General features: G+C 35.8%; 1 protein-coding gene across 5 annotated transcripts in view; it reads left to right on the forward strand.

Moving 5' to 3' along the window:
• Window positions 1-1,582: 1,582 nt before the first annotated feature.
• LOC131033225 (exonuclease 1) overlaps window positions 1,583-14,877 on the forward strand; it is a 200,388-nt gene continuing 187,093 nt past the window's right edge. For 4 of the 5 annotated variants that reach the window (XM_059209864.1, XM_059209865.1, XM_059209866.1 and 1 more), the window contains exon 1: window positions 1,622-2,019. In XM_059209864.1, coding sequence (XP_059065847.1) covers window positions 1,859-2,019 — 161 coding nt within the window. In that variant the 5' untranslated portion in view covers window positions 1,622-1,858. Of the gene's footprint in view, window positions 2,020-14,877 lie in introns of all 5 variants that reach the window. The other variant, XM_059209863.1, reaches the window with a different exon arrangement.

The raw sequence follows: 14,877 nt of genomic DNA on the forward strand, positions 1-14,877 counted from the left end.
GCCATCTAGAATGTGTGAGAATATTTGTGGCCAGTATGGAAGGTCAACTATGATAATTTTATGATGGCTTGTAAGAGGGGAACTATTAACTATTTTTATGTAATAATACAATGATTTACCAACTCTTTATGGGGACTATTGTGAGGAGACATATTTGAAACTTTTTTACTTAATATTTATTTTGACGTCTTAGGATAATGAGATTTCACACCTAACTTTTATGTAAGTAAAGATGCTTCCATAATTGATATCTTTTATTGATTCATCTTCTCAAACTTTTGTAATAGCACTTGTGCTTTACATTTCTTTCTTGGATGAAAAGTCATCGAAGGTAGGGACAAGTGAATGAAAATCCATTGGTTTCAAGATATAATACTACTCAGAGGTTGTATACGAGCTTTAGGAATTCGTAGAATTTTACACATTCTTTCTTTTGTACAATTTGATTAATTTGTTGCAAGATTTTATGAGACTTAGTATGGAATTGCATTTTCAATTTTGGTGTGGTTTTTTTAGAGTGTGACTGTTTTGGATGAATAATTTTGTATTCATATATCCTTCTAGATTAGCTTTCAAAGATGTGAAGGTTCATCTTTCATTTTGGGGTAAAATAGAGTTTCTTTTGTGTTGAGTTGTTACAAGTGAAGTTTGTGCAAGATTACTTGTTGTTACGGTGCTGTAGCTTGTTTTACTATTGTAGAATAGCTATTGCTATTCATTTTATTGTTCTTGGTTATTCCCAAGAGTTAAGAATGTTCTAATCCAATTGTTATGAGAGATATTGAAGTTTGGGTGAGTTTTGTGCTTTTTATTGAGAATAGGTTTATAAATGTGTTTCCAATTTTTGTTGTCATTGTTACAACATAGTTATGAATGAAAAATAGTAGTATCAATAGAAGAAGACCCAAAACTTGTACAAAAGTTGTTGAAATCAAATGTACGATTGATTAAGCAATTATAAATTTTATATGAACACTCTTTTATATTTTCCCAAACTATTTAAAGAAGATTTGAAAATCAATGTTATTACAACTCTACCTAAATAAACCAACTAAACAACAATTACAAAACAATGTAAGATAATTTGATCAAATTAATATTATTATCCAAACCTTCATTCTTAAAACATATCAAACCAACACTCATTATGAAAAGGAAAGTAAATTAGACTCTTTTAAGAAGACATCCTTTAAAGAGCATAATTCCTATCATCCTATACACTCCATTTACTTAAACTATAATTTAATAGAATACTTAATTATACTTGAACTATTTCATCCCTTTTTAAATTTGGCATTCTCATATACAAACAAACAAAAACAAACAAAAGCTCTGTCTAACAAAAGCCAATTAAGTATGAAATAATTTTACAATTTGAAAAAATATAAATCAATGAATTGCACATCTAAATAAAGATTTTAATTTCATCTCTTTGAGTAAGATAACATCCATAATAAGAAAAAAAAAAAAAAATACTATATAATTTAAAAAAATAAGAATAAATAAATTATTTAAAAAAGAAAGATAAAACATTTGTACAATTAAATCCTGGTTAAACCTTGATAGGAAGAGTTGAAACCCCACTAGCGGTCACAATATAAGTCTAAATAGTTTTGCCAACCACGTAGGTACTTCGTCAAACTTAAAATTTCCCCATGACGAGCAAAAGGTTGGAAGATTTGGCGCAATTCCGAAAATAGCAATAGTCTTCCCCACCAATGGTCGCAGTGGGATTCGAACGGGCGACCAAGCAGGCCAAGAAGATCGCGACAATGCTGTTAATATGGCTGCGGGAGCTTCCCTGCAATGAGGAGCGTTAAGGTCTGCGAGATTCGTCGAGCTCCTTGCGTTGCAGGAGATGGGGATCCAAGGGCTCCTGCCGGCATTGAAGTCTGTAATGAATCCCATTCATGTAAAGGAGCTGGCGGGCAAACATGTTGCGGTGGACACGTATTCATGGCTTCACAAGGGTGCATTTTCTTGCAGCAGGGAGCTCTGCCATGGAAATCCTACACAGAGGTATGTAATGCAGTAATTCCTGTGTTCGCTTTGTCATTTTAAATCATTAGCCAGTAAAATTTAGACGAGGTTTGACTTTCGGTGTTTGTACTCGCCTCTTATGATTATATTCAATTGGTTAATAGCAACGAGTTTCAAACCTTTGCACTATTGGTATTGGTTGTATTTGTATTCAGTGCATTTAAAACTTTAGCTAGAGAGATCATTTGCATATATTTTTCTTCCTTGTTGGCAAATTCCTCTTGCGAGGTAACCTTGAGCTCAGGTGTCATTTTGGCAATGGTACCGTGGAGTGGCCATGCCTAAAGGATTTCTCAGTGGGCCTTGCTGAGAGATGTGGAACTATCTGCAATCTTCATGTCCTATGAAAAACAAGATTTTATTACCCTCTCAAATCCAATTTTTAGGAATCTGGTGTTAAGAGAAAATATCTGAGAAAAAAATCAGCACATTAGTTGTTAATTGGCAAATTTCTAGCCTCTCCTCTCCAGCGCTTGCTGGAAAGGTACTAAAATGTCATCTGTATGCTTTTCGTAGCTTGGGTAAGCTATTGAGTTATTTTTTATTTAATTCACTTAAGTTGTCTAATGTTGGAAATCTTAGTAGCTGAAAGGTATTAAAATGTTCTTGAAGTTGGTTGCCTAGGCTTGGGGGACTTTGCACATTAAAAGTAATATTAATTCTTCTAAAAGGTCTCTTAGAGGGAAAAAATAAACTTTTATATTTTCATATTAAAAATTTCCCTCTAGAAGGACGTGGGCTCATTTGTGAGATTAGAATTGCCAATGTGATATTGTTATGTTGCTGGGATGAACTTGAGTTCTTCCAAAACTTCTTGAGGAGGAAAAGCCTCTTGGAGTTGTTGGTTTCCGGGATGAAAACCCCCTAGTCAGTTGAGTAGTTTTATACAAAGATCACAATTATGCTTCAAATTGAAATTTCAATTTTGAGTTGTAGATATGAAGATCTTTCCATTGTTTTGAGTGCAGATTTTGTGTTGATTTCATTCCGTTTTCAGTGTTGTTGGAGTTTGATGTGTTAGGTGGGCGATTGGACTATTGTTGCTGGGGCCATACTACTCCCATTCCAGGCCATACCCCCTTTGCTAGTTCTTCATGTGTAAATTTCCCCGAGTCTAGTTCATTTATTAATTGTCTGGAATCACCTATCTTCTAACGTGCAAGCCATACAATACTGAGAGAAGTGTTGTTGAATAAGTTGGCCGTACCTTGTACTAGTTGTGTTGTACCATCATAGGGAAGGCTTTGGAATTATTTGTTGAAGTGCCTAGCTTTTGAGCCACTTTCCTCTTTGTTTGGGGATGCGTTGGTTTGGTGCGAGGGTTCTATGCATTATTTTGGTGGAGAAAGTGTTAAATGAGGAGTTTGCTGCTATTTATTGCTGCTGTACCTACCGTACCGGCAATAGAAATATCCTGTTTTCAGACTTGAGTATGCCTGATTTTTATGAGTCTGATATATGTTTTCTTTATTCATATTTGGACATGTTTGGAGTACTTCAAGTGAAGTTGCAGTTTGGGTGTCTGTTTGAAGTGTGTTGGTGAGATTTTGAGTGTCTTCCTTGCTGCCCAGACCTGTTGCAGTGTGTCTGCAAAGCATTATCAGACTTGTATCAGCATATTCCTCATCGTTTGTCAAGGTATATTGGTGTTGTCACAAGTTGGGTGGATTTGTAAGTGCTGCATTGGTTCTAACTATGTAACCCCTCAAAAGGTTATACTACCAAATATTTATCTTTCTTTGCATCTATATTGTGACATTGGATTGTAGTATCATCGGTGAGTTTGCTCTTGTCTATTGCTGATGTAATTACCCCATTTAATAAGTGGTTTATTTGTATTAAACTTTCCCACTGAATAAGTGGAAGCACCCTCTAAGATTTCCCATTGAATAAGTGGAAGTGCTATCTAATCTTACCCACTAAATAAGTGGAAGTGTCCTTGTGATTCCCACTGAATAAGTGGATGTTTATTTCTTTCAATATTGCATATGCACTTCACCGAATAAGTGGTATTGGTTGACTTGCCGCCTAGTGCTTTACTTTCAGTTTGATTGTAATCTTGAACACCTCATTCTCTCACCTTGCCCGTCTTGGGAATTGGGTGATTAGAAAGTGGAAAGGAAGTTGCTTTGTATCTCATTTCTAGTTGCAATATTTTCAAAAAAAGTCTAGGGTGATTATTACAAACATAACACAAGAATTTGTTCCTATAGACAATATTAGAAATTGATTACTTTCATCAAACATTCAAGAGATAACAACTTGCAATTGAGATTATTCGTTCCTTTGAACAACAAAAAGCAATGTTTGAATCAACCACAATCTTAGATTATGAATTGGAACTTTTAAATTTACTCTTAAAACTACCAAGTTTCAAAGAAAATTGAAAGATAAAGGGGAAGAGAAAGAGTTTAGAGTGACCTTATATTATCTTGGAGAAAATAGATGATTTGGTGAAGTAAACAAATCAACTAGGAAATTAATCTTGGCTTGCTTGGTTGCAGCATAGTTGGAGGTCCAAGATGATGCAATCTTTAGGGGATGAGCTAACTAGTAAAGCAAGCATGAATACACAATCACCATATTACATGTGCAAATTGACCATACCAAATATTATAAATTCAATATTAAAGATATGTCGTGAAGCTCTCAATTTTGATTTTTACCTCACTTGAAATGAATTGCAAGATACAGTCTTAGAATATCATGACCTATTTGGAAAAATTATGATAATGAAATGAATTGCACTACAAACTAATTCCAATACTTCAGTTTTCCAATCCTTACAACTTGAGATGGCTTTATAATATATAAAAGGCCCCAAATGGCATCAGTTTAATCTTCAACAAATTCAAGAAAATTATATTTTATTCCTCGAACTTAAAAGAACTCATAATAATGGGCATGTATTTAGGTTCGATTAGTCAAAAAAAAAACTTTGGGTTTGGGGTTTGTGATAGCACTCAAAGATTTTCAAAAGTCACAATTGTGAGCTTGTGAGAAGTGGATATTAGAAAAGCTCAACTAATTGACCATTGGCCATAGAGCCATTAACCATTGAACATTGCATTGTAAAGGAACTACTTAAGGGATTTGAAACCAGCCACAATGAGTTAACTCAAGAATAAAGTGTACAGGCCTAACTCACACTTATAGCAATAAAATAAAACATTTAGCATGAGTTTTAAACATAGACCACTAGAAATCTCAGATTTAGACATAGAGAGCTATCTAGATAGCTATCTAGATAGCTCATAATTGAAGCAACAAGAAAATATAAATAATGAAGATTATTGGAAAACCACATGAGAATTTTGTAAGCCAAAACACATATTCTCAAATTAGTTATTGATGAGGCTTATGGACAATAGCAAAGTTCAATAGGGGCATGCATAGAGAGCCAAAATCAAAACATTGAGAATCCATTAAAACTTTGCTATGCCCTTAATCCTATAGTGTGTATGGAGTTAAAAGAAGTAGGCTTGTGGCTACCTAAACTCTTAATAAGCTATATGAGGGTTGTTGGCATCAACAATGAGGGAAAACTGAGGGGGGGGGGTGAATCGGTTTTCTACTGGATCTACAAACTCAACCACAAATACAAATCTGATAAACTGCAACAACAACAAAGATAAGCAAATTGATAGCACAACACACAACACCAAGATTTTGATGTGGAAAACTCGGTTAAGGGCAAAACCATGGTGGGAACCTACCCACAATATGATGATACTCTGCAGTAGTATGTGAAAATGTTACAATGGGGAATGCACCAGCATTCAGGCACACTGCCTAGAGCTCACTTGCTCAAGATACAATAGCCCGAAAGGCAACAATCCTGAGGGAAGTCTCACTGACTTACAACAAGATTCGGACTATAATCTGGAAGAAATGAACTGCAATAATAACATCTCCTAATGCCTGATGACAATTCCGGTTAAGCACATATGTCTGCTCTACACCAATCTCTGCTCAATACACCACACCGAAAGATGAATCCTTTTGTTCACACATACACTACTCTCTGATAATGCAGACACAACCTTGATACCCAAATTACATGACTATACCACTTATTTATACAATTCATCAACTTTGATAACAAGGTCGGCTAAACTCTCAACACCCAATTACAAAATTACATTGCACGATACAAAGATTGACCATCGGACCAATATAATGATATACATGATATAACATGGACCTAAACCAAATCTCCAAATATGCAACACCACCGGAAATCACGCCAAGATCAATCGCAACATGTTACACCACCAAGAATACCGCATAACACGAAGAACATCACTAGGTCAGAAAAATCACCAAAAACTTGCACAATGATCAATGTGGATCATCAAAACAAATAGGACAAAATTAGGAAACACCAACAAGCACGTAGCTGCACCAACACCACTCATCAAATTTTCATCGATCAGCATCTGAACCTCAAGAATACTCAAATAGCACCTACCACGAAGAAAGATAACTTGCGGAGCACCAAATCATGAACCATCTGAAATGAAGATACACAAGAACATCCCAAACAATCTCCTAAAAACTCAGCTCAATATTTGATCACGTCGGAATATACCGAAGGAAATACCGAACTTTGCAAAGCATTGATCAGAAAAACAATTGCAAATTGGATCATATGTTATGATCGATCAAGCTTTCCGGACCACCGAAACCAATACAGACAATCTACAATCACTAGAAATACTCCATATACCAAACCATGATCCCAATAAACCAATCTGTACAATCTGTAATCACCGGAGCAATAAATCACAAGAATATGTTGACATCAACGACAACAACATATCCTAACAGCAGCAATGTCTAGCAATCCCCCCCTTTGGCATTGATGGCAACATATGAATGTGAAAAACAATCAATGCAAAGAAAGAAAACATCTCCAACAAACTCCTCTTAAGATCAGGTAGATAAAATGTAATGTCCCCTACTTGATCTATTTCAATATACTAAAATTGATTGATATTCTTCAATTAGTTATTAACAAGTTCTTATTTATTTTCCTCATTAAATGATTGATTTCATTATTCATGGTTCTTAATATAGATATCGGACCTTGCTGCTACTTTAGTTTTAAGGGAGACGGGTCTATGTATGTTACCAAAGCGCTTAGAGACCAAATACAATAGGTTCCCTCAAAGTTTACAGATCCAAGCCCTTACCTATCTTGGGTCTATACCCTCAAGGCTTATGGGTCGCTGATCCCCACCCTATCTTGGGACTTAACCTATTGCTTGGATTTAGACTGCCCCTCTTTGGAACATCTCATTCCCATCTTCTTAAATACTGATAGTAATAACATGAATGAAACTAGAAGTATACTAACTTCTCATGTATAATAAATATATATGAAATTAAGTATGACTGTCATACATATTGCAGTCTATATTAGTATTCTTTTAAATTTTGCATAACAACATTATCAGGCTTCGTATATTAAGCACACACATTCAACACATCCCCATGCATACCACCAAGAACAAAGATGCTACTGCCTGTAACTTAATACTAGTTTTGATCTGATCCAATGCATGGTGATGTCACTAGATGCTTTTGATTTCTTCCCTTTATATCTCTCAATTTGAGGGAGAGATCACACCTCTTCATCATGTATGCCCTTTGGCAAGATACATACCCTTTCACCATTAGCACCCTTTGAAAGAGTGCAACTCTTCATTAATTCTACCCTTTGAAAGGGACGCAACCTTTCATAATCAGATCTTCATTTATTAGTTAAATCAGATCTGCACTTCTCATTTCCAAATTATCCCCCCTCTCAAATGAGGTTCTCTTCTCCCTTTTATATCTCATTGTTGAGGGAGTCACAACTTTTCCTTTCATGCCTTTTGACTTTTCATTAACTTAATTAATCTTATTTAATTATATTATTTATATTTTAATTTAATTTTTAATGTTTTAATTTTATTATTATCATTTATTATTAAATTCTATTTCAAAGTGGGGACATCACATAAAATAGTTTTTCACATGCTTCTCTCCTCCTTTGACATTAATGACAAAGGTCTTCAAGACAAAAAACCAAAATCATGATTCTCTCCCCCTTAAACAGATAACCAATCCAACAGACTACTCCACCAGAGGAGCAACACCAACTCATCAATCCAGACGAAAAGATAAGATTGTGAAGTCCACCGGATTGATGCAACTCAATGCATCTAATTCTCATTGGGAGGGGTAGATACTCCTAACTTCTCTCTCAAATAGACAAATGTATCTGCAGTCAAAGGCTTAGTGAAAATATCAACAATTTACTCCTTTGTAGATACATACTCCAACTTCACTTCCTCTTCATTGACTTTTTCTCTCAAGAAATGATACTTGATTGATACATGTTTAGTCTTTGAATGTTGCACTGAGTTCCTTGACATATTTATAGCACTGAAATTATCACAGTATATGGCAGTAAGCTCATCATAGATAACTTTGATATCCTTCAACATTTGCTTCATCCAAACTACCTGAGTGCAGTTACTAGCAGCAACAATGTACTCAGCTTCAGTAGTAGATAGGGAAACTGAATCTTGTTTCTTGCTTGCCCATTAAACCAATTTCTTACCCAAAAAGAATGCACCACTGGTGGTACTCTTCCGGTCATCAATATCACCAGCCCAATCAACATTAGTGTAAGCACATAACATGAAATCATCATTCCTCGGATACCACAAACCATAATCCATAGTTCCTTTATTAAATCCCAATTTCAGCAAGTACTTATCCAAGACAGTTATGTTCTTCCTTTCAACAACTCCATTCTGTTGTGGGGTCCTAGGGGCAGATAACTATCTTCTAATTCCATGCTTCTCACAGATTGAATCAAACTCACCGGAACAAAATTCTCCTCCTTTGTCAGATCTCAGACATTTCACCTTCAGTCCTGTTTCAGTCTCAACCTTTGCTTAAAATATCTTGAATTTGTCCAATGCTTTTGATTTCTCCTTCAAAAAGACAACCCACATCATTTTGGAATAATCATCAATCAGTAACATAAAATATTTGTCACCCTGCACACTTCTAATATTATATTTTCACATAGGTCAATATGCACAAGATCTAGCAATCCATCAGATGCATACTGCTTACTCTTGAAAGAAATTCTTGTTTGCTTACCGATTTGACATTCTTTACATACCGGATTAGTAGGCTTAACAATTTAGGCAAATCTCTAACAACTTGTGTAGAACTGATCTTAATCATTGAATCAAAATTAACATGACACATTGTCCTATGCCACAACCAACTTTCATCAATCCGAGCAATCAAACAACTTTTCTCACTAGCATTCAAATGAAAGATATTACCTTCAGTCTTAGTTCTTGATGCAATCTCTATACCGGAGGGATTTAGGATCTTGCATTTTCCATTCTTGAATTGTAAATCATAACCTTTGTCAACCATTTGTCCAACACTTAAAAGATTATGCTTCAATCCTTCAACATACAAGACATCATCAGTATTATGCTTACCGTCAAAGGAAATAGAACTTCTACCACGGATCACACAAGCTTTGTTATCTCCAAATCTTACTATTCCACCATCATACCTTTCCATACTCACAAATTTACTTTTTTCACCGGTCATATAATGTGAACAACCGTTGTCAATCACCCATTCATCTTTCTCTTCTACTTTAGCAGCTAAAGCTTTCTCCTCAATAGTGCAGCTTGTGGAATCAACGAGTACCGGTCCATCTTCTTTGATAGCAATAAACACAACTTCATCTCCTTCTGATTCTTCACCTGTAACACCTTCATCAACAACATAATAACAGTTCTTCTGATGTTTATACTTCCGATTAGGCTTGTAAGGCTTAACATACTTCTCATGCTTCTCATATCTATCTTTCCTATCATGCTTATCAAATTTATAATGCATATCATATTTAGACATTCTCTCCGGGCATCCAAAAGCAAAATGTCCTATCTTATTGCAAGAGAAACATTTCAGAGGCAATTTTCCATCATACTTACCAGCTCCCTTAGGCAATCTCCAGGCAATCAATGCTTTAAGCTCATCCAATTCTCTTTCTTGCTCTTCCATCTTTCTTCTCTCTCTTTCATAACTAGATATTTTGCATTCTTCAGAATCATACTTCTGCTTTTCGGATACAGATGCTCTAAATGCTGTCTTAGACTTTCCATGTGATTCACCAAACTCGCTCAGTTCAAATGCAACAATCTTTTCAACCAACATATCTCTTGTCACAGTAGTTACACTCTGGATGTCATCAATAGCAGCTACCTTATGTTTGTAACCACGAGGCAATGATCTTAGCACCTTAGCAACAATTTCATCTTCTTCAAGGGTTCCACTTCCATCGACACATCTGATACCTAGGACAAGGTCATTCACCTTAGCCATAAAGGTGTTCATGTTCTCATCTTCTCCCATCTTCAACATCTCTTACTTCCCTTTCAAACTCTGCAACTTAGCAACTTTGACTTGTTTATCTCCTTCATACAAGGTTTCAAGCTTCTCCTAGATCTCATTTGCAGTCTGAAGTCCCATTACATTAGTCATCTCTGAATTAGTCAGGGCGCTCAACAATGCTTCCTTAGCTCTAATGCTATGTTCAGCTTCCTTGATCTCATCAACAGTAATTGGTCCATTCTGAGGAACATAATAGGCATTCTTGGTAATCTTCCAGATATCTTCTCCAAGATATCTCAAGTGCACCTCCATCTGGTTCTTCCATATAGTATAGTTACTTCCATCAAATCGCGGACTCTCATTCTTAAAGATAACACTTCCACTTCCAGTTACCATCCCGGATCACCTCAAGCTGTCAAGCTTCTTTCCGAGGATCTAGCTTTGATACCAATTGTTGGCAACAACAATGAGGGAAAACTGAGAGGGGGGGGGGGTGAATCAATTTTCTACCGGATCTACAAACTCAACCACAAATACAAATTTGATAAATTGCAACAACAAAGATAAGCAAATTGATAGCACAATACACATCACCAAGATTTGACGTGGAAAACCCGATTAAGGGAAAAATCATGGTGGGAACCTACCCACAATAAGATGATACTCTGCAGTAGTATGTGAAAATATTACTATGGGGAATGCACCAGCATTCAGGCACACTGCCTAGAGCTCACATGCTCAAGATACAATAGCCCGGAAGGCCACAACTCTCAGGGAAGTCTCACTGACTTACAACAAGATTCAGACTACAATCTGGAAGAAATGAACTACAATAATAGCATCTCCTAATGCCTGATAACAGTTTTGGTTAAGCACATATGTCTTCTTTACACCAATCTCTGTTCAACACACCACACCGAAAGATGAATCCTTTTGTTCGCACATACACCACTCTCTGATAATGCAGACACAACCTTGATACCCAAATTACATGACTATACCACCTATTTATACAATTCATCAATCTTGATAACAAGGTCGGCTAAACCCTCAACACCCAATTACAAAATTACATTGCACGATACAAAGATTGACCACTGGACCAATATAATGATATACATGATATAACATGGACCTAAACCAAATCTCCAAATACGCAACACCACCCGAAATCACGCCAAGATCAACCGCAACACGCCACACCACTAGGAATATCGCATAACACGAAGAACATCACCGGATCAGCAAAATCACCAAAAACTTGCACAATGATCAATGCGGATCATCAAAACAAATAGGACGCAATTAGGAAACACTAGCAAGCACGTTAGAGTCATCAGCAATAGCTGGACCAACACCACTCATCAAATCTTTATCGATCAACATCTGAACCTCAAGAATACTCAAACAACAACTGCCACGAAGAAAGGTAACTTGCGGAGCACCAAATCACAAACCATTTGAAATGAAGATACACAAGAACATACCGAACAATCTCCCAAAAACTCAACTCAAGATTTGATCACGTCGGAATATACTAGAGGAAATACCGAACTCTGCAAAGCACTGATCAGAAAAACAATTGCAAACCGGATCATATGATATGATCAATTAAGCTTTCCGGACCACTGAAACCAATACAAAAAGATATAATAACACTAGAAATATTCCATATACCAAACCATGATCCCAATAAACCAATGTGCACAATCTGCAATCACCGGAGCAATAAATCACAAGAATATGTTGACATCAATGACAACAACATATCCTAGCAGCAGCAATGTCTAACAAGGGTGGCATCTATAGCATAAATAGGGTATATTTAAGAGGTAGTGGAATTTATTAGCACCTTATTGTGATTTGTATTCTTCTTGGAATCTTTTGGAGCTTTGTCCCTTTGAAGAGGCTCATCATTCTTAATTATTATTAAATATTTGCAGCATATTTCCTAGTACATTTTATTTGTGCAAATTATTTCATTACAAGTGATATTAAAGCACAAGTTTGTCTGTCAAAGGGTAAGAACTAAGGCAATTTTTTCAACTCAAATGGTCAAATTGTGAAGAGCATATCTCTCACAATTTGATGAAATTTTTTCCTAAATTTTTGAAGTCTTTTCAAGACCACGTTTAAGTTGCTACAGTTCAAATTTGAGGTCATTTGGAGCAGATTTGAAGGAGATAATGAAATTAGGGTTTCCAGCAAATTTGCTCCCAAGGCTGCAAATTTGCTCTCAAGGGTATTGGAGCTTGTACGTTCTCAAGCTCCAATTCGCTCTCAAGTTCTGCTCTACTGCTGAAAACCTTGTTCAAGGCTCCAATACAAGCTGCTGCTGTAAAAAATCAATTCCATAATCATAAAATCCCCAACGAAAATCACTCTATTCCCTTCATGGATCGAATTTTCCCTTAGAAGCATTTCTTTGGCCTATTCTTGGGTTTGTGCCATGGAATATTCTCCTCTCCAAGGACTTCGAACCTTCTTGGGGAAGACTTTTGTTCATTGCATTAAGTTGTTTTAAAAAAAAACAACATTATGTCTCTAGGTGTTGGTTGAAAATTTTGTACACTTGGGGAAATGTACAAAATTGTGGTTTCAACCACATCGTGTGAGTAAAACTCTCCTAATTAAGGGAAGGCTCCCCCTATCTAACTACAACTTTGAAAATAAAATAGGATGAGACAACAATCTTTCTTCTTCTTTCAAGAAAGACAATATCCTTTTCTCTTCACAAAAAAGTGATAGTGATTTGATATAAAACAGCAGTAACAACTTTCGAAATGAAATGAGAGAAAGGAAATGAAGTTTCCTGAAAGCTCAAAGACTTCCGTCACTTCCTTCGGGACAGGACAACAATATCAAGCTCAAAGACTTGATTATATGAAGTCCTATCTACCCTTTTCTATACTAATTCTATCAAGAACAAATTATAACAGCTCAAAGAGTGGAATATCTTATTCTTTTCTACTTAAAACAATGGGATGTAGTATAAGCTCAAAGACTCACAACTATCTCTCACAAAATCTGCTCCTAAATTCTCTTAAGATCAAGTGAAAGCACAAAGACTTACAACTTCTCTCAACAGAATATTTGTTTTAATCTATATTAACCTCAAATACTGGCAGCACAAAGACTGCAAATCAAATGTGATTAAACTCTTTAAGAAACACTTGCAAGAAAGATAATATAGAACACAAACTCAAGTATGTAGCACAAAGACTCAAAGCTTGAGCAATTTCCTTCTATTCCTTTCAATTCTTGAATTTACACATGAAAGCTCAAAGACTTCTTTGCTGTAAATTTGGCAGAGTTTTTGCTTGCTTTTCAAAAGATAAAAATTACAATAGGCCCCCTCAAGTATTTATAGGAGAGGAGTCATGAGAAAAAGGTGGGAGGATCTCAACTAACTTGAGAAATTCTCTCAAATACCAAGACTTATTCCATAACTAACTATGACTTATTCCAACTACAGTCCTAATTGAACACAACTTGTAGTTGCTTTACATGTAATTACAAAGTTATTTTTTTACATATAACTTGTCAAAACAAAATTACAAATGCATAACTAAAACTATTCCATGTGTCTAAAGACGCGACTCTAACTGCATCATCCTTTGTATGTGATGATTTTCATGTCGCTTCAGGATGCGAGAACTTGAAGTATTCTGGATTGGTAAAGACATCTTGAACCGGAACGGGAACTTGTATCCTTGTCTTCTTGCTTGGGGTAGTACTCTCTTTTCAGGAGGGAAAGGGTTGCCTTCCTCTTTTCATGTCATGACCATCTTTGTCTTGAAAGCATTCTATGCTCTCAACCATGAATTGTTGTTGTATCTCTTCTTTGTATCATCCTTCATTCTTGAAATCTTCTTGCAAAATAAGGCCCATGCCTTAATCCATTGATTTGGTAGATTGTGTGTGCAAACCGAACTGACAAGGGAAGGGATAAATTGATGCAAAAATGGGCTCACAAGTGAATTTCGGGTTTTGGATGTTGCATTACATGTGTGGGAAAAACAAGAGCATTAACTTGCAATTGTGGAGAACAAACATGAAACTTCATATGTGTAATGGGTAACTACAAGTTTGCACTTGTAATTGGACCTTTAAAACTCATTTTCAAGTGTTTTTTGAGTGCATTTTGGACCAATTTCGGGTTCTAGATGGCTGACCGCAGGTAGACTTTAAATGGGGAAAATGAATGAAGGTGTGAAATGAGTGGATGAAATGGTATGTACGGATGATGGAAATGAAAAGATTTTAGGAAGATCGTCTTCAAGAAAATGGGAAGAACTTTCAACATGTAATCCGGTTCTAAAAACCCGATTTTGAAAGAATGGGTATTTTTCATCTTTGCAACTTGGAATTTCAACCAAAGATGGTTAAATTCTTTTAACTGTAAGGGAAGAACAA

This window comes from Cryptomeria japonica, chromosome 8, assembly GCF_030272615.1.
Source record: "Cryptomeria japonica chromosome 8, Sugi_1.0, whole genome shotgun sequence".
Taxonomy (NCBI): domain Eukaryota; kingdom Viridiplantae; phylum Streptophyta; class Pinopsida; order Cupressales; family Cupressaceae; genus Cryptomeria; species Cryptomeria japonica.